This window comes from Danio rerio, chromosome 13 (assembly GCF_049306965.1).
Source record: "Danio rerio strain Tuebingen ecotype United States chromosome 13, GRCz12tu, whole genome shotgun sequence".
Classification (NCBI taxonomy): Eukaryota; Metazoa; Chordata; class Actinopteri; order Cypriniformes; family Danionidae; genus Danio; species Danio rerio.
Genome location: NC_133188.1, coordinates 34927248 through 34951955, shown reverse-complemented (window position 1 = coordinate 34951955; position 24708 = coordinate 34927248). Strand labels below are relative to the sequence as shown.

Genomic DNA, 24708 nt, shown 5'->3' with positions numbered 1-24708 from the left:
ATCTATCTATCTATCTATCTATCTATCTATCTATCTATCTATCTATCTATCTATCTATCTATAAACTGTCTGTCTGTCTGATAGATAGCCAACCACAGACAATATTATAATTTCTTATGTCTATGTAGCCAACAGAGCAATAATCGATGTTCAGCTGCTCCAGTGAGTACCAGAAACAGGGATGTGACCCGGAAGACTTCGAATCACACACAGACGCTACCGGGTAGTTGTTGTTTCGGAAGAAGCCGTTAAGCATGTCATAAGTTGTAGCGCAGGGATTTGTCAGCGCTCCGGTTGCGCAAGTTTCACCAGTGCTTCCGTCACTCTGTGAAGGCATAACAAGTGAAGTGTCTCGATGGATATATGCTGGCTGTGTGTTGGTCTTGCTGGGACCGCAGTTTATTTACTAGTGCAGTTCATACGCTTCATTTTCGCCGACGCTGATCTGACTTTGTTATGGGCGGCCAGGTTCGGCAAAACACCAGGTAAAACCGCAGATTTCACCTAGAATTGTGTAGTATGAGCACATTTCTTTTTATACTGTAATACGTTTGTAGTTTACAGTGTATAAAAATGTGCTGCTGTATAAATCTATTAACCTCTGGGCTATTTATTATGCAACAAAGTCAAGTGCTGACGCATTTCTGCAAGATGTGGAATTTGCACTCTCTAACACGAACTATCAGTGCCCTAACTAGTGTATATGTATAGAGGTCATTATTGTAATGTGTAAAAAATACAGTTTATGGATATGTAGTAGTTGAATTAAAAGATATTTGTATGTGTGTGGTTTTGTGTGTTATTTACGTACTATATGTAGAAAAATGTCAATAGTGGGATTATCATGCATGTTTTTGGCATGAATAGCCTACACCTACAAAACATGTAATTAAAAATGTAAAAATAGTTTATAGAGCAATCTACAACAAATCTGATTAGGCAAAGTTAGAACAAGAACCACTGACATTAAAATTGATCACAATGCAGCAATTTATTATTTAAGAAATTTGGTGTTACATTGTAAATATTTGTTTATATAAATTGTATGATATAAAATGTAGAATTATATCTTATCCTCTTATGTTTTGGTAAATACAGGACAGAATAAGTTCACTTTTGCATAAATATACAATATATTTTACACCGAAGGACCATGGATTTAAGCCATATTTTGACATTTTATTGTCAACAAAGTTATTAGTCATTAGACATTACTTAATTTTATTTGTATTTTAAAGTCTTTTTTTTGTTTTTGTCCCACAATGTCATTATATCATTATTATATGATAACGATTACGTTATAATAATGTTATATAATTTATTAAATGGCTGTACAATATATCATTTTAGCATCGATATCGTAATGTGATCATTTGCAATAGTCTTATCACAGGATATGCAATGTTTATTTTTTATTATAATTAATTAATCATTTGCATGCGTTTTTGATGCCTTTGATTGTTTAATGATTTTAAAACATTCAGGTATAAGAAATTGTAGCATTTGTGACCTTAAGGGGTAGTCCACTACGATATTATATTTTAAACTTTAGTTGATGTGTAATGTAGCTGTGTGAACATAAACAACATCTCTGAATGTAAGACTCTCAAAGTTTAATGCTAAGGAAGACATTAGCTTTACAGAGTTAGCTTAGCAAAGCCTACAGGGAATGAATTTGAGGACTACAAAAAATACATCTGGGCTCGTGAGATCACAAGGATTTCCAGTTATGTGCATTCACCCCGTGAACATACCTTGTGCAGCGAAGAAGCGTGACCAGAGGCACTTGAATGTTAAAGCAGAGAAAGCTAAAATGCTATCCACACGCTGGTCTTTTCACAGAGCTTCTTCAGTTTCTGTATTTGGGCTTCCAAAGGACACAACACAAAGAGAGAAGTTCTTACAATTTAATTTTAATTATGTTCCAGAAAAATATAAAATATATAGCTAGCATTTGACAAAGGATAGCTTCCAGAATCTCTCCCAGTTCAGTGCTGGATTCAGTTAAAACTCCTTCAACAGATGAGGCTGTGAACTGTGAGCCGTCACGTAAACTAGGATGTAAACAACAGGAAATGCTGTTTGGCACCGCTAACAATTTAGCTACAAATTTATATTTATCTCTCAAACCACTGTAAACACGCATAATCTTCAGCAGCGCTACAGTGTCTCTCTATGCAGCTACTTTCCGTGCATTCTATCTCAAATAACAAATTCACAAATAATATGTGAACATTTCATGTTGTTCATATTACTTACACATACTTATCCAAATATATGTGAAAGACACTTGGCAGATTTAATTTTAGAGAGCAGGCAAGAGCTGTTTGCTCTTCATTTCTGTCTGATTCAGGCAGCTAATGCAGCTCTGACTGACTGTTTACACAACGCAAAAGAGCATGCTTGTAGGGGAGTTGCGTGGAGCCAATCCGCCAATCACAGCACATTATATTAGCTAAACAATCAGAGCCTCTTGAGGGCAGGCCTTTCGGAGAAACTGTATAGCAGTATATAATCAAAGAAAGATATATGAAAAAATAACGTGATTTTCTACAAGTGAAGCATGAACACACATTGCTTTGCATGTTGTGAACACAACCAAGCTTTAAAATACACTGTGGACCATCACTTTAAGTACAGTTAACTTTATTGAACTGTTTTTATTTTTATCATTCAGTTATTTTATTGAAAACTGTTAGACTCGGGGAAATGATAAAACACTTCATTTCAGTTGCATCTTTTTCTTAATTGTATTTATAGACAGTTATGCATGAATATATTAAGAATGTTTTTTTTAGATTTTATGGAGATGCAAATAGTAAACATTAATTCATCAATCTCTGACTAAACCTGTGCATGAAAATACTCACAGCACATGCAAATACAGAAATGCACTGCAAATAGCAGAAGCAGACAGCAACAAAAATGTGTCTGGGACCCCCAACATTTTATAGATTGTTTATTAGATTTTATGGAGATGCACTTCCACTCTACAATCATCCCAATCAATCTAGCATTATAAATTCTTTCCAAATAGAGATAATAAGTCATATAGTAAAACTGTATTCATATTGCAATATATATCACAAAATAAAATACTGCAATGTTAGATTTTCAATATCGTGCAGCCCTAATAATATACAGTACATTTATTAACTTAATAATATATTAATTACGCTTTAGTACAATCCTGCTGTTTTTGCATTTTTTAACCCATTAAAAAAAACACTTTTAAAAACCTATTAAATTCCTACCATTTCCCCTACATGCGACCGATGTAAGTCTGCTGAAGGCTCCCTGACCCACCTCTTTTGGACGTGCCCAAAACTTTATGATTTCTTGTGTGACATATTTAAATGGTTTTTCGATATGTATGGTTTTACCTTGACACCCGAGCCAGAAATTGCTTTATTTGGGTGCTCTAGTTCTTTGCTGGATTATAATGTGTATATACAAAGCACCATCATTTATCAAATGATTATTGCTAAGAGTGTCATCCTAAAACTGTGGAAATCAGATTCTGTTCCTCAATTTAAGACATGGTTAACTTTTCTTACTCAAATATTGCACATGGAAAGAGTCCCATATGGAGTTTTATAATATATGGCAACCATTTCTTGATCACCTGGACCAATATAATGCGGATTCTGAGCAGCAGTGCAATGCTTAATATGCTCATAACCCCTATTGACTGTATTTTTGTATTTTGATAGAAACAGTTTTTTATTTTTTTTTTTAAATATATTTTTTTATTTTATTTTCATCTATTTTTCTTTATTTTAATTATAATTACCATTATTTTCTTTGTATTATCAAGCTTATTCCTTGTAGTTTTTATTATTGTGTTTGGTAATTATTGGAAAACTTAAAACTAATAAAAACACTTGTTAAAAAAAACGTATTAAAAACACATTGTGTGAATTTTTGGTTCTCTTCTTATTTTTTTTCACAGAGTCAACGTTTAGAGGTAAAGTGGTGTGGATTACCGGAGCCTCCAGTGGCATCGGGGAAGAGTTGTCTCTCCAGCTGGCTGCGATCGGCGCTCGCCTGGTTTTGTCTGCCCGCAGGGAGAATGAGCTGGAGAGGGTGAAGCGCCTTTGTTTAGGTATGAACAGTACTGAAAAACATTTCACAGACAAGAGCAAACACACTTAAATCCCCCAGGGGTCAATTAACCGTACTGTAATTCATGTGCCTTTACCAAAGAGCTCAGAATGTGTACACAAGTATCTTTGCTGCAGATTAAAAACCTGCACATTGTGACCTACTGACCCAAAATATACTCTTTCCCTCCTTTTATTAGAGCGCTCCTCTCTAAAGGCTGAGGATATTCTTGTTTTGCCACTGGATTTAATGGACCGCGCATCACATCCAGAAAAAACCACAGCAGCTCTGGAGCACTTTGGTGAAGTAAATGGCCCCTGTATTTCAGGATTCAGTATCTTCAGAAGTGTTTGTTTCTTCTTAAGTACAGTCCAGTTTCTTCTGTTGAACAATGAAGATATTTTGAAGAAAGCTGAAAACAGGAAAAACAAATATTATGGATGTCAATGGTTTTCAGCTTTCCTCAAAATATCTTATTTTGTGTTAAATAGTAGAAAGTAACTTTCATTTTATGCACAAAAAACTGAACATTATTTATTCCAACATTATTTCAAACCCTTGATGAACATTCCCAACTGCATTTATGACATTAAAAGAAATAAACAGTGCTTTTTATATTTGTTTAAATTATGCCTTTACATAGGAGTATTCTTCCTAACAAACCCCTTACTTTTTTGCCTCTGTTTGTGCATTTTCAGATCGATGTGTTGATAAACAATGGTGGCCGGAGCCAGCGTGCTCTGTGCGTTGATGCGGATGTCGATGTGTACCAGGCTCTTATGGAGCTCAACTATCTTGGCACCGTGTCCATTACCAAGCAGGTGTTGCCCCACATGATCCGGCGTGGCACTGGTATCATAGCAACTGTCAGCAGTGTTGCTGGCTTTGTAGGGGCACCCTTGGCAACAGGGTATGCGGCGAGCAAGCATGCACTGCAGGTGAGAAAAAATACCTAAAAGAATGACCTGAATATGCCAGCACTTATAAAAGATAAAGGAAAATTGTCATACACAGCTGAAAATGCTCCTCATTTGTTGTGTTTCTGCAGGGCTTCTTTAATTCTCTGAGAACTGAACTTTCTGATTGTCCAAACATCCTGATCAGTAACATCTGTCCCGGACCTGTAATATCAAGCATCGTTCAAAACGCCTTCACTGAGGAGCTGGGCAAGGTATCGGCATCACTGCTGTTTACAATGAGCTCAAAATTAAATTATATCAGTGCTTCCCACACTTAGACTTTACTTGGACAGGCCGCTCAGGTATATTACCGCCCGCCCAAGTATATTTAGTGACGCATTGTTTTTTTTTTACTATTATTAACATCCTTTTACACTTCTTGTATCTGCCCAATATAACCAAACATCCGCGATCGATTAAGTAGTGGAAAATCTTGTCTCGTTTACCCGTTTCGTTCTGTGCGCGTGAGACGTGTCAACACTCCCACAGACAGTCTCTGCAGACCTACAGAGACGCACCTTTTTGTGACCTAAGTCTAAATCTCCTAAAGCGTCCAAGATTCAACTTTTGCTTTTGCTTTCTAATGCCGTGTCACGGATGTTTTCACACTGCATGACTATCTGGGTGAGCAATCTGTCGATGCTGAGATCACACTGCAAGATAGGTCTGTGCATGACTTAACAATAGGAAGAATCACCGACATCTTTGTAAAAACTACGTCTCACAACCAAACACGAGCAAGAAGTGACATAAAAACAACACAAGGTCACGTAGTATATATTTTGTTATTAACTACATAATGAGAAATAAGCCTTTTGTGGGGTAGAAAATGCACTTATTTTGAAGGGAAGTGCATTTTAGAAAATGCATTTTATTTTGAAGAAAATTAGTGATTTTTCCTCAGATTTTTTCTTTTTCGATCCGGTTGTGTTTTTGCTCAGATGACATGTCAAACAGACACAGGTGCTCCTGCCAAATTTACACTACTTTTTCCTACATTTCTTGGGTCCAAATAAACTGAAAATGAGCGCTTTTAACTTTCCACCAACCTCCCGCAGGCCTGCAGACACCCACAGTTAAATGCTGCTCTCTCATTGGCTGTAGGAAATCGGCGATGTTATTTTCTATCAGAACACATTTCACATGGCATGACTTAAAATGCCGACAGGTAAATATTTAGCATGCCAAATATCTGGTTGGTGTCAGTGACTCAGACGATTCTCTCTGATCACCTCTTTGATAGTTCACTGTGTGATTGTTACTCTCGTGAACAAGCACTGATTTGACTGTGAGTTCAGGCATTTGTCTGCGATTTCTCAAAACTTGTCGGCGAGTCAAAATCGAGCCTAAAATTATGCAGTCTAAACTCGGCATAAAGCTTGTATGAATTACTTTTTCACTTAAGCCTACTTTCGCTCGTGCACAGTCACAAGAGAGAAACATTAAATAATGTATTTTTTTATCTAAACGACTTTAAAACTTCACTGTATACTCAAAAAGGATGAAATGAGTGGAAATTAACTGGCTGCAAAACATATGTACACCATTAGTAATGGTTAATCAATACATTTGCTTAATTTAACTAATCTAAACAATTTAATCTGGTAATTATGATCATTTCAATAGAGATAGTAAGAATGTAAGTAATATCATAGTAACACAGAACTTAAGCAAAAATAAATTATCATTAAAAAAAACATGTAAATAATAAATCCTCAAATAAAAAATGTTAGGATAATTTAAGTTCTCAAAATAATAAGAATAATACAATAAAAATAAATAAAACCCTTTAACCATATAAAACAATGTGAAAAAAAACTAAAGACTTAATTCATTGAAAATTACAAGAATAAAAACATTCATTTATTCATTCATTCATTTTCTTTTCGGCTTGGTCTCTTTGTTAATCAGGGGTCGCCACAGCGGAATGAACCGCCAACTTATTCAGCATGTTTTATGCAGTGGATGCCCTTCCAGCTGCAACCTATCACTGGGAAACACCCATACACCCCCATTCATACACATACACTACAGACAATTTAGCTTACCCAATTCACCTATATCACATGTTTTTGGAATTGTGGGGGAGACCAAAGCAACCGGAGGACACCCACACGAACACGGGGAGAACATGCAAACTCCACACAGAAATGATAGAGTCGAGGCTTGAACCAGCGATCTTCTTGCTCTGAGGCGACAGTGCTACCCACTGCGTTGCCCTAGAATACAAACGATTAAAAATATTGATAACTATAAATACAAAAATGATATTGTTATTATAGGGTTATTGTATTAGGTTTAAGTATCCTTGTTTTTCTCTTAAGCCAGTGGCCACAGCTGGTGATCAGACGCATAAGATGTCTACAGAGCGCTGCGTTCACCTCACTCTAGTGGGTCTGGCCAACCGTGTGAAGGAGATGTGGATCGCTGAGCAGCCCTTTTTGCTCTTCTGCTATGTGTGGCAGTACACTCCAACACTGGCCTGGTACCTGACTAATGTTCTGGGCAAAAAACGTGTGCAGAACTTCAAAGCTGGAGTGGTGAGTTGTGCACACTACTATAGGTTAAATAATGCTATGTCTTTTCTGAATTAATGTCTTTTCTTCTCTGTTTTTCTAGGATGCAGACGCAGCATACTTCAGCAAGCCAAAGGCCAAGACATCTTGAAAATTTCCTCAAGAATCAGCAATGAGGTCGGCACTCATAGCTTCAAGGGCAAATTTCAGATGTTAGTTTTAGCCCGATAGATTTATGGATATCTAAAAGCTTGTGTGCTCCAAAATTCACATTTACAAAATATAAAATTCATATAAACATTCAAAGCTTGCAGTTTGTCACTTCTGCCTAAATCATAGTACTCAAAATTCCTGGATGGCCGCAGCTCTGCACAGTTTTGCTCCAATCCTATCAAACACAGCTGATCCAAATAATTGAGGAGTTATGAACAGCTTCATTAGTTGGATCAGCTGTTTTTGATCGGGGTTGGAGCAAAACTGTGCAGAGCTGCGGCCATCCAGGAACTGAGTTTGAGACCTATGGCCTAAATGGATCATCGATTTTTTTTTTCACAGCACCTCATACATTAGATTCTCATCAAATCTTGAACGATCAAAAATTCTTTAGTAAACACTCGGCTGTTTTTTTTTTAATGGTCTGGAGCTACTCAATGTCCTACCCACTCTTCATTTTTCAGATGAGATTGTCAAACATTGAACTTTACAGGACCTTTAACACAAGGATGCCCAAACTCGGTCCTGGAGGGCTGGTGTCCTGCAGATTTTAGCTCCAACTTGCCTCAACACACCTGCACGGATGTTTCTAGAAAGCCTAGGAAAGCTGAGGTCACACTAGAGTTTGTGCAAGTGAAATTCTGTTGTACGGCGCTGCGAAAAGGGGCGGGATTAAACAAGATGATTAGACATTAAAAATTGAGAGATTGGTCCATGTTTTAAATTTCTGTTTAGAGAGGTCATGTTTTGATTCTTGATTGGTCTTACATAGTCAAGTGATGCGATTTCACAGATCAGAGTTCACCAAGCTATAACTTTGCAATGCAGTGAACTGCGAAACCTGTTGCACAAGCTTGCGTTTCTGGGCCGACGCATTCACCTGTGTATGAATGGAAGTCCATGGGGAGAAAAGTGCAGTGCAACCGCAGCATTTGAGCTTCATAAGCCAGCCCAGGTGCATCTAATTGGGCTGGAACTAAACTTTGGAGGACACCGGACCTCCAGGACTGAGTTTGGACACCCCTGCTTTAACGCGTCCCAAATTTGAGTCTCATCTTGGGCACTTCCCGATTGCGTCCACACTTTCTTTCCAACTTAGCTTTTGCATACTGTCCTATCATAAAAGGCAAAAGAAATCTTAATTAAATTTAAATAAAATCAGCAATGTCTTCAATCCTTTGCAAAATAAACTGGCAGGTCTAACAGTCATTTCATTAACCAAAAATGAAAACACCTCATGATTTGTCGAAGATCAACAGCACTTTCTCAAAAATAAATGTGCATTCTGTGTTCTCAGTATTAAAATGTACTGTTTTTATACGAAACGTCTGTATTTCTTCTGTACAAACAATTACACAACCATACAATGACAAGAGTCCAAATAGGATGAACAAAGGAGGAAGAGCCAGTTGATATTTATAACACAAGGTGGTCACCTAAAACTGTTCATAACCACTAAAAGTAGTAAACAAGGCACGTCCTTGAGATTTGACAAACAGGCTCTTTAAATTGGCAACATATTTCCTGCCTGACACGACGAGGAAATAAAATTTTAAATAAAAATGTGGAAAGGAAGCTCAGTGTGAATTCAAAGTCAGTCAAGATTCATCTAGAGGTCCAATAAATCTGGGATCTGCTGATGTTCAGATATTCATGCATTTCTTTCAGAAGCCAGATGTTGCTACCATTGTAGCCTTTGTAAATGCTTTTTCCTTTAAAAATGTATTTCTGTACCCTAAACACAAAGAGCTAATTGAATGCACAACCATGTGACTGTGTGAAATGGGTTAGCTGGTAGCATCACAAGCAGCGGAGGTGAATTGGAGGGGATGAGTATATGGGATATCCCAGAGGCGGATCTGCTGCTTGAATAGTGAGGTTCCTCAGCATCACTGGATGGGCCTGAATGCTGTAGCGCTCCTCATCGTCATTAGTGGCATACAATAGTTCCCATGACAGGTTGGCCCACTGGCCCCTCACCCCCTCCTCATTTAGAGCTCCCACTTGGACCAGATTCTCCTGCAGGGACAACACACGGCTGGTGTACGTCCCCTATTTAAAAAAAAAACAGATAAAACATGTACCACAAGTGTAAGTTATCATATTGCAATGTTTTAATAGATTTGTAAACTCCAAGAAACATTCACCCAAATCATAAGCTGGATGATGACAACGTGAGTAAAAACCATAAACTGTAAAAGATATGAACATAATATTCATGAAGTCACCCATAGGTTTCTGAAGAACGCAAAAGACGCTACCAGTAGGCGTGGACAAACATAGCCAATTTGTTTGCATGTCATCGCACTGACCGGGGGATACCAAACAAGGGCAAAGAGACAGAGCGTGAGTGAAGCTTCAGATGCCAGCTAGCATTTTGCTTAGACAATCTTTTCTTTGGAAGAAGCGCTTAATACTTTATTACCTGTGACTTGTTTGTTTTCTGACCACATGTGCTTGGTTATATACTATATCAATAAAGTGTTTAGACTTTTAAAAACACTGTTGTAATACATTGAGCCACTAAACATTGTTCTTATAACGTTTTTATACAGGAGAAAAACACAAATTGCTTCCAAACACTTAAAATATAGTCTGTGTTAGTAAATGCAAAGCTATTTATGAAATCCAGGCATAAAACTGCATGACAACTGTTCAGATGACTGTTCTAGAGCTTACAGCTAACCAGTCTGTCAGATTCTGGAGTGCATTAAAGGTCTAAAGAAAATGATAAATTATAAATGAGCTTAAATGAAACAAATACATTTATAGAGACGGTTTAAGTATATAATTTCACTCACCTGGGAAATGGAGGATATGTGAATTGTTTGTGAGCACAATTAGGTGCACACAGTATGCCGAATCATTTGATAATTGTAAGAAATAATTCCAAAAAGCAACTGACTGTGTAAAGCCACATAAAACAAAACAAAATATATGATGTATATGCCGAGCTCAGCGGCTAATCAGCCGGAATCAGCTTAGGTGACGAGACAATGAGCAGCGAGACCTAGCTGTCACTCAAGTGGCCACACCCTAATTATGCAGACTTAATATAACTATATATACGAAAAGGATGAGTTCTAAAAAAAAATTCACCCCCCTCACAGTTGTCAAGAAGGGTAATATTAGCTATATGAACCAAAATGATAATTGACCAGGCTGTAAACGCCTTTTTTCTGTTGTAAAGTTGGTCATTTTAACAATGGGCTTAATAGAAATCTACTCTATTACGGAGCCAGGACTAGCGGAATTTGATGAATTGCAGTTTCAGTTACAGAGTGAGAGGTTGGCGCTTGGTAAAAACGTGTTTTTGCGACAATGGAGATAAAATGTAAGTTATGCAATTGAAATGTCATCAAGGCTGAGAACAACACTTAATCCTGATCCCTACAACTAAATATGTTTCCAAACACACAAAAAATAGGTAGATTCACAAATAGTTATAGGAACTATGAAATAGTTCTTCTGGTGTGAAATCACTCTAATGCTGTGCTTACCATGGTGAGGTCATGTCCAAGAGAGAACAGGAAGGGCTTCTCCTGTACAACACTATCTTGCCAACTGCGATCTGATACCAGGCCGATGAACCAGTTTTTATGGTAATCCTGCAAAGTAGTGTAGAGCTCATCCAGACTCTCTACTGGACCAAGAGATGCCTGGTCTACCAATAGTTTTACGCTGTACCTGCAAACACACACAGAGACAAAGAACAGATGTCATATTTTAGGAAATGTATCTGATATTAGGATTAAAAACGTGAAGAGAATGTTGCTTGTCCATTACCTGAAAGCTCTGAGTGTGAGCTGATGCAGCTCTTTATTGGCTCGGAGCCACTCAAGCCCCTCAGTCCAGGGGCCGTCCCCACAGTACAGCCTGAACAGCAGATTTGGGCTGAAGACCTGAGCATCTGCCCCTAGCGCCACACAGCATGATAGCACCACCTGGGTATAAAGCTCTTGCAAGGCACGGTCCTCCTGTAAACCCTGCGTCACCTGCTCAAAGTCTCCTTCTCCCAAACTCTCTAGCACCAGCTGGGATAAACAGAAGCAGAACCAGGCCTCTGGGAAGCAGGGTCGCAAAACCTGGAGTTTAGAGGAAGCCAAGTTGGCGGTTCGCCAGTCTGCGGGCAGAGAGAAGAGCTCTGAGTGAGGGCTGGTAAAGAGAAGAGGCTGGGAGTTGGTCCGGACAGTTGTCGAAGTAGGTGCAGGGATGTTTTCTTTCCCTTTATCTATAATGGGCAGGCCAAGTCCCAAACCCAGACCCAGAGGTCTAAGGGTCGGTAGAGAAGACAGAGCCATGCTCTCATACAAGCTGTGGATTTCGACAGAACCTGGAAGAGACACACCCAGCCCTAACTCTGTCTGCGCTTCATCTGTCCGCACCATCATTCTCATCGGTCGTCGCACAGGGACTGGACCAAACAGATCATCCTCGTCTGACCAATCAGCAAAGGACGACAGGCTGGAGCTGTCCAGACCCCTCAAGTGAGAGGACGAGGAGGATTCAGGGCGTACTTGAGTCTCCACTTTGATCACAGCTGGACCTGCCTCTGAGGGCACAGGATGCTGGGAGCTTTGTGACTTACGTCCAGAGGTCTGTAAAGTCTGACCTTTAGTTCGCTGAGCACCGCATGTGAATTCCTGTACACAGTAACGCAATAGAATCCAGACAAGTGTTTTGAGGAAGTCAGAGTTTAGCTGACGCAGGTGATCGGGTGAGTCAATAATTCCCGTTAGAACGCTCTGGGCATCAGAGTAAACCCTGACGGGCAACAGAGAGCAGGGGATAAGAGCGTTACCCCAGTTAGGGTTCAATAGTCTGAAACACTGGCCTGGCCGCTCCACGTGATCAAACGCTCCTTCGAAAACCTCGTCCACACGCCGAGCTTCCACTGTGTGGCATGATGTCTCCTGTAGTTCCAGACCCTGTGGTGAAACATGCCAACCAGTGAGATATTTAAAGGATTTTATTTATTTCAGAGCAAAGGTATAAAACAAGTATACCTTAATGTTGACTGTGCAATAGCCATAGCCCTTTTCTAGAATCGAGATCCACAGAAGACGACCCTGAAAGCGGCCTAGGTAATGAGACCCTGGAGTGCAGGATCCTGCAACCAGTTACAAAAACTTTAATCAGTTAATAATAAAGCATAAAAGTGTTGTATGAATATTACCGAAGATTACAGAATACACAAGACATGTTACTCGTTTATTTTTGAATGTGGATAAGTGTAACGGTCAACATGGTGAATAAAGCCCCGTCTACTAGTACAGGAGCCAATCATCGATCGCCATTTGGTAAAAAAATCCTGCCTTCTAGTACTGAAGCCAATCAATAATCGATTGCTATAGATTGACGATACTTCGGAGGAGGGGCTCGGATCAGAATTGAGTTTCTGCAGATTTTGTGTGATTTGCAAGTTTAGAAATAAAACTAAAGACACAGTTGTTTTTTAATTTTATTGTTGATTCCTAATATGAAATTCAATAGTAAGCTTGGCAAGCAGTTTTGGAGAATTTCATGTTTCCCCATTCAGGCAGAATGCCCAAGCATACTGCCCAAAAGGTGTTTCAAGGATGGCCGCAGAGTGAAATGACTTGCCTTAAAGGGACTTTAATATTACCATGGCTATACTTTTATAACAGCAATTTAGTATGAAGATTCTAAACTAAGGTGCTGGCTACACTAGTGCATTTTTGTTTTTAAAAGCATTTTTTTTTTACTTTTTTGTTATGCCTGGCATTTAGACCCCATTTTAGTTCAGAAAAAAATGGTTTCAGTACAGACAAACTGAAATTAACTTTTAAAAATGGAGGCGCAGCTTCTCACAATAGCTCTCTGACGGGTCTTCTGGAATATTGCATATCAATTCCTGATTTATCAAGCCCCTCTCATATGACAATTATACAACCGATAGACTGCAAATATGGATGTCGGAAAAATATAAGCAGGCACAATTAGTCTGAATGGTCACGTGTCATATGTTTAAGGCTGTGTAGTGTGGACGGAATTTTCTTTTAGCAGCAATAAAATGGCAGTTCACATACACTTTTTATTAGGCCTCACTCACCAAATGCACCATTAGCAAGTGCAGGTCTTATAGCTGATGCCAGCCTTTTGCAGAGCTGCTGGTAATACACAGAATCTGGGCAAGGGCAGGCGGTGCCAGGAGTGCCTGGCCATGAGCGCAGCGGCCTGGGAAATCCCACCAGGAACACCGGTAGTGTGAATAGTGGAAGGAGAGGGGCAGAGAGAAGAGCAGATAGAGCCACGACGGCCAGTAGAAGTGGGCACAAAGCAGCATTGAGTGCCAGCAGAGTTCCTGCTGACTGTCGACGCTGTTTACTCTCAGTCCAGGATGTGATCAACACCGTAAGAGCAAAACTCAGCTTACATACAAACTGTGAGACACGATTCACAACCAGAGAGACCTGCCCCAAAAGTGGATTGACAAAAAACACGATTACACAAACATCCCTGCAAAGTATTAAAGTAAATGAATTAGGTTACATTGCCTCTCACCAGTATTAACTGTACTGTAGTGCCCAAGTCATGCCAGTGTGCAACTCTGTGTCCCCCTGCAAGTTTGATGATCACCACCAACACCATCTGCAGTAGAGCCGCCTCAGAGCTCTGCCACACCTGTCGCACAAAGGCCAAGGGTAAAAAAAAAAAAAAAAAAAATCCATAAAATGTTTTTGTGAAACCTGCTAATAATGCTTTAGGATAATCTTAAGACATAAAATCTCATACCATCCTGAATGCCCGAGTGAAGCCAATGGCAAGAGAGGCTGTGTGTATCTTCCCTAAAGATTCATCCACGGACAAGAACGCAATCATCGTCAACGGACTTACTGTGAAATCAAATATGAACGTTCACATTAAATGGCACTTATAAAATCAATATTAACAGTATTTAAATATTAGGTGACTGTAAATGATGTCAAAGTACACATATTACATCAGGACAAAATGTGCATGCATTCAATTACATTTTCGAAATTCAAAACTCATCTCAAAAATAGCATTTTTAAATACACTACCTGACAAAAGTCTTATCGCCTATTTAGTTTTAAGAACAACAAATAGTAACTTGACTTCTGGTTGATCATTTGGTATCAGAAGTGACTTATATGAAAGGCAAAGACCTCTAGATTACGCTTAGTTTACCAAAACAAAATATGATTATGTCTTGGTTTATAATTATTTAATTAGGACAGTAATTAGGACAAAAGTATTGTCACTTATCGCAAATAATGTACAGTATAGAATATAAAGTCATGGTGTAGTGGAAAAATAATTCATATTGTGTTCGACTCCCATGAGCTTGGAGGACTGTATCCATACATCTCTGCAATGACTCAAATAATTTATTAATAAAATCATCTGGAATGCCAAAGAAAGCGTTCTTGCAGGACTCATAGACTTCATCAAAATTCTTTTTATTCATCTTCAATGCCTCCTCCATCTTACCCAAGACATGCTCAATAATGTTTATTCTGGTGACTGGGCTGGCCAATCCTTGAGCACCTTGAACGTCTTTGCTTTCAGGAACTTTGATGTGGTGGCTGAAGTATGACAAGGAGCACTATCCTGCTGAAGAATTTGCCCTCTCCTGTGGTTTGTAATGTAATGTGAAGCACAAATGTCTTGACACCTCCGGCTGTTGATGTTGCCTTCCACTCTGCATCACACACCCTCATACTGAATGTAACCCCAATCTTTGATTTTCCCTTCACCAAACTTGACTGATTTCTGTGAGAATTTTCGGTCCATACTGGTCACAATTGGTCTTCTGTAGTATTTGTGATGATCATAATGCAGTTTAACGGATGATTCATCTGAAAAATCTACCTTCTGCCACTTTTCCAAATGATCAACTAGACGTCAAGGTATTATTTATTGCTCTTACAACTGCGACCAACGACAAGACTTTTGTCAGGTAGTGTACCAATAACCGATAACAAATTTCAATGATTTGAGTAAGGGCAACATGAAGGAATTAAGTTAACTTATTGGTTTTTACAAATTTAAGTGGATTAAAAAATTAACAATTAAGTTGTCCCAAAAAACTCAAGAATTGTGTTGTTTCAGCTAACTTGAACAAAAAGAAAACATACTTTTTTTCAGTGTATGTATTATTCCCTGTCAACATCTTACTCCAACAGAACATACTGACAAGCTGAGCAAATCTCTGACAGACAAAAATGATTGTTTGTTTGGTTGGTACAGTGCCGCGTCTTCTTACCAAGGTTCAATAGGATCCTCCGAATGATTCCTGCAACACGCAGGCCACGGGTTTTCCTCCTGAAAGCCTGTGCAGTTGTGACCCGTTTGGGGTAGAGTGGGTTGAGCATGGCTCCTCCAATAATGCAAGCCCCCTGAAGCTCTCTCAGCAGACGAGTGATGAAAAACAGAGCAATTAGAAGCCAGCCAAGCACCTCCTGTGGGTTTGGAGGAACCACACCGGAAGACTCCCAGTTCTCTACAGAGTTCGTATTCAATGTTAGATTCCCTGAGTTGACAAGGTTCAGCTGATGAAGAAGTCCAGCCTCGGTCAAGGCTCCTATTATGAAGAGCAGGGAAAGAGGAAGCCCCCACCAGCCCAGTCCCAGGGTCGGAGAGACCCCTTTTACCAGCACCAGCAGCTGGGTCAGGTCCTGGCTGAAGAGGAAACCCATGGCCACGGTGAACAGAACCACACCGAGTGAAGTGGGAATGAAGTAGGTGCAGATTGCAACACACACTGATGACAAAAACATCACTAAGAGCCTGATGGAGGAAAAATAAAGCACAGGATCATCACTATAGGGGTCACACTCGAAATTAGAAAAGTATCAATTTGTGCTGTTTTTAAAGAAAATGTCTCTTGTGTGGGATTGCTTTTAACTGGAAGACAGGAAAACTACAGTAAGTATTTGTGGTGAGTGAATATAAGACAAATTAATTGTTACTTAAATCTTCATAATTTTGTTAAGAACATTAATTTGAGTTTGTTTTCTATTTATGCAGTTTCTCTGAAACAACTTGGTTAAATGGACTAAAAGTTTTTATTTGAATTTATTTTAAAATTGTGTAATTAACCCTTTAATTTGCACGCTAAGGAGAAAATATCTCACCGTTTCTCTGGCTAGACTCTGTTCCAGACACACTCTAAGCAAATGTGGAGTTTTTTGTTGTAATGGTAACCTGTGGATATAAGGTCAACCGGGCAGTTACTAAACTATTAATATCACTAATAATAATAATTCCTTACATTTATATAGCGCTTTTTCTAGACACTCATATCGCTTCACACAATGGGGGGAATGTCCTCGTCCACCACCAGTGTGCAGCATCCAACAGCGCCAGGCCCCACACCACACACCAGCAGGTTGGTGGAGAGGAGACAAAGTGATGAAGCCAATTGTCATATGGGGTTGCCGTGGTTAAACCCCTACTCTTTTTCAAAGGACATCCTGGACATACTATTTAAAACAAAGCATTGGCGCATCTCTAATAATTACATATTCATCTAAAAGTTGCTCTAAGCAGCATGGGCAGAATCTGGATTTTCATTATTAGTATATTAATATAATATACTAATATATTATATTAGTTTTTTTAAATATATTATTTTTTTATTTTCCTTTTTACTTATAAGCGTAGATCAACATTCTATGACTGCGGAGTTGACCTAACATCTGATTTTAAAAATCGAATAACCAGTGAGAGAAGTGCTCAAGACCTACCTGATGTTGGTGGACATGGCCGATCCACCCAGACCATACACCAAGATCTGCTCCATGGCCCACAGTAGAAGAGCGTCCAGCGGAGAGAGCATTCCCAAAGCCCAGAGTACTGGCAGAACTACAAACAGCACATGAAGAACCTGAGATGCAACCTGCAGTTCCACCACACCAGAATCTGAAAACCTGAGAGGAGAGAGATTGAGATCCACCGGATGAGAAGACATTTATACTCAGAAATTACATATGTCAATAAGTTTAGGTACAATAACAAAACTCTCAAATTGATGTCACAAGATTTAAATTAATTAAAAACTAAAGCCATTTACTGAAGAACATCACAATCTTTATAATGAAACTTATTAAATATGCACAATGTCAGATTTCAATTGTAAGCTCACTACATTTAGCAAACAAGTCACTTGCTTTGATGCTTTTTTGCCTTGGAAACTATTAATAAAATTAACAATATTATATAACTATAATTACAAATATAATTAATACATATTAAAACATGAATAGATTTCTATGATCAACTGTGACACTCACTGACTGGTATAATGGCTGCTGAAATTTCAGCTTTTCATGCAAGTAATATTAATAATAAATAACACTAATGTAGTAATAGTATAATAGTACTATTTTAACATATTTTAAATCAACCAGTGATTTGAAGGACGAGAGGCTGAAACCAGTTACTTTAAATAGTAGGGCTGGGCGATTCATTGAAAAGTCATCGAAATTGACATTTAGAACTGATAATCTATCTATCTAACTTTCCCTACCGTGTGTGGAGTCCTGTGACCCCGCTCTGTTACTTTATACTTCTTTATACTACGGTTATGGTCTGGCGTAGCCTTCATGCGCATGCCCATGTACCCCTCAGAAAAAAATGTAACTACACGTGGCAAGTTTGCACTTCATTGATAATGATTGGAAGCTGTGCCAGAGATGGCATATTTTCCATTACAATAAAATTATTATTTACATTAAAAATATTTGTTTGCAGAAGATTCCAGAAATGCACTGTTTAAAATATTATTTACAGGAAATACAAGAGTTATTGTATTTAGAAGAGAAACTTATTATTTCAATATTTCACATTAAAAATTTAACATAAAAAATTATTGATTTTCCAAAAATGCAAGTTATTCATTTTCACTTATTTATAAGAAAAAAGTGACTGTTTGTTTTAGGCAACATGTTTTCATTTCAGCTGTTCAACGTTGATGTTCAATAAATAATCATAGATCGTACATAGTGTGTGTTTCCTTCAATTATTTTAAAATCAAGTAATGGACCCTTCATTCAAAAACCAAAAACTTGTAATATGCGAGCATATTTACTTTACAAAACTTGTTAAATAAATCAATAAAATAATCGTTCATTAATCAAAATACAGTTAAAATTTTCAATTAACCAAAATTTTGATTTTAGGCCAAATAGCCCAGGCCTATAAAATAAGATTCATTTACTCATTTTAGTATAAATTTCCAAATGAATGTAGCCTTCGTGAGTAAAAACAATAAACAAAAAAATCTCTAAAATAATCATTTATGTATATGTACTATTTAAGTAAAGTATAAAAAAGTACAATTATTTAAAACAGTAATCTACATTTACAAACATTTTCAACAACAGTTTTACTTTAATTTACTTTAATTTTGTAGGCATGTGACGATAACCGTTTTCAAGGTATTGGAAAAGTCAAGGTTTTAAAACCCCCATTTTTTTCTGTTATACCATTCCTATGGTATATGTAATATTTATTTATTATTATTTTTTATTTAGTTTTTTAGGACAACAGTATCTCCAGGGGAAAGGATATCCAAAGATGTCATTTTGTATTTTTGAAACTAATGAAGACAATTATTCATTTTGATTATTTTATACATGTTTACTGCTCCAAAACATTTTAAATGTTTCTCAAAATAAAATACTCAGTAGGTACTGCATTTGAAATTTATTACTTGAACGACAGAAAAGTACGTTCTATACAGTATGAATGTGAGTAGTATGAATAGAGCTCAGACGTACTATGGGTGCCATTTTGTCATCATCAAGTGACATACCCGCTTCACTCCCATTCATGAATTCTCTTGCGATTGATCTTGGGATAGCATAGCATCCATTGGATGCACACTTCAGAATCTCATTAGAAGTAGAAGGTCATCTGGGTACTTCTTGCATACCGTTTTTCGAATTCGGACATACTACTCAGCTGGCATATTGTCTTGAGCGCACTATACAGTATGTAAGTATGTGATTTGGGATGCAGCCATTGTGTTCAAAGCAAAAAAAGTTCTTGTTTTTTATCCAGAAATTTATAAAGAATATATAGTCGTAATCCTGGTACTGTGATTGTGATGTTTTTATTCAAGGCTATCATACCGTTAGAATCTTATGCCAGCCCATGCCTAACATCCATGTTATTATTTTTTTTTTAATTGTAAAAAATAAATGTATAAAACCACAAATATAAAATACTTGGTTGTTTCATTTTGTTTTATGTGAACCAGCTTATTTATCATTGCCCTTGCCACTATCCTACATCATTGGTGAATTTTGGGATTTGTACCTTAGAGCCAGATCCACGGCGATGAAGGCAAGTATGTACATGGGCCTGTTGAGCGGCGTGATCTCATAAGTGTCCTGTGGCTGAAATGTGGCCGTTTCGGTAGCCGTGTTCACGATGAGAGAATACTCCCCAATACAGACCGTCACCCAGCTCAGAGCAAACAAAGACACAACGGCACCCAATCCTGCACCCGTGTGCCCATACAAACCGCTCAGTCTGTGCGGCAGCAGGTACCATGTTGACAACCCACAGAGAGCTCCAGCGAGACACGTGTGCAAAACTACATTACCCATAAATCTCTTCCCAGGTACCACGAATCGTACTGTCTCAGGGGCCACACAGTGAGTAAACTCCACCTCTTCCTCGTCTGCCAGGATGTTATTGGCAGCAGGCAGTCTTTGTACAACTCCGGTCCTACGTGCCATGCACCGTGCCATTCCCTGAACGATGGCACCAACTCCCAGCATGAGCGCACCGGAAACAATGCCCGCAAATGCTTCGTCCAGCACCCTCAGCTGGTAAAGGAGGGTCCCGATGCCTCCCAATAGCCATGGTGTCAGGAATAACACCAGCTGGTGCACATAGACATATGGCGGGGCACAGTAGCCGAGTTTCAGCCTAGGTCCCCCCAGGACAGTCTGAGGAAAGCGCTTCCAAAAGAACTCCTGTTTGTAGTCATTGAGCAGGGGCACATCAGGCCCCATGATGATGAACGCAGCAGCGCAGGAGGAACAGACTCAGTCATCTCCTCCCAGAGGCTCCACAACACATACACATGCCACGCTGACGCTGCGTCACTGGAAACACACACAAATAAAACACTATATTATAATGTACAAGTGGTCATTTTTTTTACAAATCATTTTTGTCCAATCATGTTTTTTTGCAATAAGAAATAGGATCATTTTAAATAAAAATCTAAAATATATTATGTAATATTAAATAAATATTTTTTGAGATGAGATTTGTTCAGAGCTAATCCCTTCAATCGCAGCAAAAAAAAAGATCTGGGACATACACTCACCGGCCACTTTATTAGGTACAGCAGTCCAACTGCTTGTTAACGCAAATTTCTAATCAGCCAATCACATGGCAGCAACTCAATGCATTTAGGCATGTACACATGATGAAGATGATCTGCTGCAGTTCAAACTGAGCATCAGAATGGGGAAGAAAGGTGATTTAAGTGACTTTGAATGTGACATGGTTGTTGGTGCAAGGGGGCTGGTCTGACTCTGAGTATTTCAGAAACTGCTGATCTACCGGGATTTTCATGCACAACCACATCTAGGGTTTACAGAGAATGGTCCGAAAAGGAACAAAATATCCAGTGATTCTCGATTTCTGCTGCAAGATTCGAATGGTAGCATCAGAATTTGGCATTAACAACTTGAAAGCATGTCCATCCCTTTATGACCACAGTGTACCCGTCTTCTAATGGCTACTTCAAGCAGGATAACGCACTATTTCATAAAGCGTGAATTATCTCAGACTGATTTATTAAACATGACAATGAGTTCACTGTACTCAAATGGACTCCACAGTCACCAGATCCCAATCCAATAGAGCACCTTTGGGATTTGGTGGAATGAGAGATTTGCATCATGGATGTGCAGCTGACAAATCTGCAACAACTGCGTGATGCTATCATGTCAATATGGACCAAAGTCTTTGAGGAATATTTCCAGTACTTTGTTGAATCTATGCCAAGATGGATTAAGGCAGTTCTGAAGGCAAAAGTAGGTCCAACCCAGTGCAAGCAAGGTGTACCTAATAAAGTGGCCGGTTAGTGTAAGTTATTAAATACAGTCGGTTATGTGTATCAGTACACTGGATCCGTGCCATAGGGCTTAAAGTGAGAACAGCCGCAACTTTTTAATATTAATCAAACAATAAAAGACAAAAAATCTCTGCTCTTGAATGAATCACGTTAGTAGCGTTAGTAAAATAAACTGTTGTATTAAAAGAAATAAATGTCTGCTTGTAAGAATGAATGCAACTAAGGTAGAGCTGGGCGATATTGCAAAAATGCAATATCAATAATTATTTTCCATATAGAACAACAACAAAATATTTTTCGATATATGTAGTTAATGCTTCCCGATTTACCCCAACAATTACTGAAGCCACAAAAAAATGGAGGCTCCATAAAATAGCATAATAATTTTCAGTGGCCAATAATATTTGGCGGCCGATAATTCAGTACATCTCTAATATCAACACACTTCTAGATTCCCATTGATGCACATTTCTACTGTGATCAATATAAAGTAAAAAAAGTCCAGAGCTTCTCATTGTTATTGACATACATTTTATCGTGATTCAATACAATATTGTTTATCGGCCCAACCCTAATCTGAGGTAATCGTTCTCTGAGTTATATAATCACAATTCACAAAGAATTTCTTTCAAAAAAATGGGCAGGTTTGGTCACAATATTAACACATTAAAAACTTTAACCCTCCTGTTGTCTCACCAGTCAAAAATGACCTGGGCACTATTTTAACAGCAGAAAAAAACTAAACAATGTTTTTTTTTAATCTTGAAGTTTTGGTGACTTTTTTTTTTTATTACCCCGACATTAGACAGGAAATGAATTCTTTTCTATTTCTATTTTTTTATGAAGGTTTTACACATTTAAGGTACAACAGTTGTCATTTGGTTGAATTTTGACCCACCAAAACTATAAAACCATTTTTACACCACAAAAAACTGGCGCACACACACCCCAAACACAGAAACACACAATAAGAATCTGCTGCTTTCACATTTATGAATCCTGTTTTGCTAAAACATTTTACACTTATGCGGGTTCTTTAAGCATTAGAAAATGTGCCTTTTGCTTAAGTCAAAAGCGAGTGTTACCCTCTGATTAAACATTGATGAAAAACTCCACACAGATGAGAGAAAACTGAACATTCACTTTGTGATGAAGATGAGTTTTTTTCTTTATGAAAAATAGATTTGAGGATTGAAATTAAAAATAACCATGAAGTACCTATACTGACAAGTTAACTATAGAAAATTCATATCTTTACAGTAAATCATTTCCAATACATTTTCACCAAAATATGCATTAGAAATAGATTTTTCCAATATTACTTAGAGCACAACGTTTACAACAAATGGTGAATTTCACAACATCATATAAATAATGTACACATTTGTAAAAAGGCAAAAAATAAATCACACCATGAATGAATAGAAACACTCTATCATCTAGGGAAATAGACTAGCAATATATTAGTTAATAATATAGCATATTCATGTTTAGTGTTGTCTCAACAATAACCTGAAACCATCTGGGTATTTTTACACTTGTTTCATAGTTTAAGTTAGCGTGTTACCTGTTTGTTGACGTTTCCAGAGCAAAATGACAAGCGGAAACACTATTACAGCCAAAATAAACACTAGAGTCAATCAGCACCAAACCAGCGACTTCACGGGTTTATTCTGTGAATTATGTGCTCTTAGCCTTTGATTTCTAGATGTAATCCTCAGATTTATGTTTTAATGCAGGCATGCATGTTGATGATTTGTATCCTCGGATCTGTTCATGCTAACACTGAAGCAGCTATGACAACAAGAGACAAACATGAACATGACAACCGGTTTACAGTTCATTACAGTAACCAAGCACATATCTATTGTATCCTAATTCAATATATCATCGTCTTAGTTTCCTCCTAACACAACAGATCAAGAACAGAGGCAATGAAGAGGCTATAAAGGTTAGCGCGGCTAGCTTTAGCAGCTCGTGTTTGGGTTTAGAAAGCGGGTTATTAATCCACAGGGCAAGACAATGAACTAAAACAGATTCTCTTGTTTTTTAACACCACATACCTCTAAATTAGAAGGTCTGGAAAGGTGCTGTCGGGCGAGTAGAGGGTTTGTGTGGGGATAAAGAGGACCCGTTATCCATCGTCGCTCCTGCTTATGTTGCAGTTGAATAATGCGGCCTGAAGGGCGGCGCTAGACTGCATAACCGGTTACATGTGCACAATCCATTGTTCCTCACAAAAAGATGGCAAAATTGTAAACAGCATTCACTTAGAAAATCAGCAAGATGTTTCTTGTCATGTGGCAGCATTTTTACATTTCTATTGTAACTTAAAGAGGCCTTTTTATGCAATAACCTATAAACAAATTCTTGTCAAGCAAGTTTAGGCTCTGATATATGATTTTATTTAATGTTTTCTGCTGGTCCTAATAGTCGCCTTTCATTTGAAAGTCACTTAGGAAGAAGACCTAAGGATTTTAATCTCCGACACTAATTGGGATCAATGCCTTTTATCTGTTTATGTTCAATAAATTCTAGATAACCCTATTCCGTACAAAGTATAACACAGACTTCACTGTACTAAAACAAAGCTTAGTGGTTTCTATCCCTCTGTTTCATCCACATGCGACTAATGTAAATCTGCTGAGGGTACTTTAGCACATCTTTTTTGGTCCTGTGTATAAATTCAGAGTTTTTGGTTCAAAACATTTAAGTTCTTTGGTAAGGTTTACGATTACAGTTTTTGGTTGGTCAGATTTTCTGGAGACTCTGAACTCTGAAGAAAAATGTTAGGCCCCATTTTTCTGACTGGATCCTTGTTATTGAA

General features: G+C 38.1%; 2 protein-coding genes across 5 annotated transcripts; one reads left to right on the top strand and one right to left on the bottom strand.

The window, feature by feature from the left end:
- Window positions 1-225: 225 nt before the first annotated feature.
- dhrs7 (dehydrogenase/reductase (SDR family) member 7) lies at window positions 226-9117 on the top strand. Of its 3 annotated transcripts, XR_012388693.1 has the most exons (8): window positions 226-485; window positions 3953-4105; window positions 4304-4410; window positions 4803-5042; window positions 5153-5275; window positions 7388-7603; window positions 7683-7917; window positions 8081-9117. XR_012388693.1 is itself a non-coding variant. In XM_073919972.1 (7 exons), exons 1-7 carry the CDS (start codon window positions 356-358, stop codon window positions 8105-8107), a joined length of 864 nt encoding a protein of 287 aa, XP_073776073.1. In that variant the 5' UTR covers window positions 226-355; the 3' UTR covers window positions 8108-9117.
- pcnx4 (pecanex 4) lies at window positions 9086-24035 on the bottom strand. Of its 2 annotated transcripts, none has more exons than NM_001081574.1 (11): window positions 23945-24035; window positions 20102-20898; window positions 17527-17709; window positions 16044-16567; window positions 14549-14649; window positions 14318-14437; window positions 13866-14226; window positions 12799-12902; window positions 11579-12720; window positions 11293-11479; window positions 9086-9844 (listed from the first exon to the last, which is right to left on the bottom strand). In NM_001081574.1, the coding sequence occupies exons 2-11, from the start codon at window positions 20803-20805 to the stop codon at window positions 9593-9595; spliced, it is 3678 nt and encodes a 1225-aa protein (NP_001075043.1). In that variant the 5' UTR covers window positions 20806-20898; window positions 23945-24035; the 3' UTR covers window positions 9086-9592. The 2 variants fall into 2 exon arrangements, with proteins under 2 accessions (NP_001075043.1, XP_073775792.1); XM_073919691.1 differs by having other exon boundaries at window positions 9092-9844; window positions 23449-23977.
- Window positions 24036-24708: the final 673 nt, after the last annotated feature.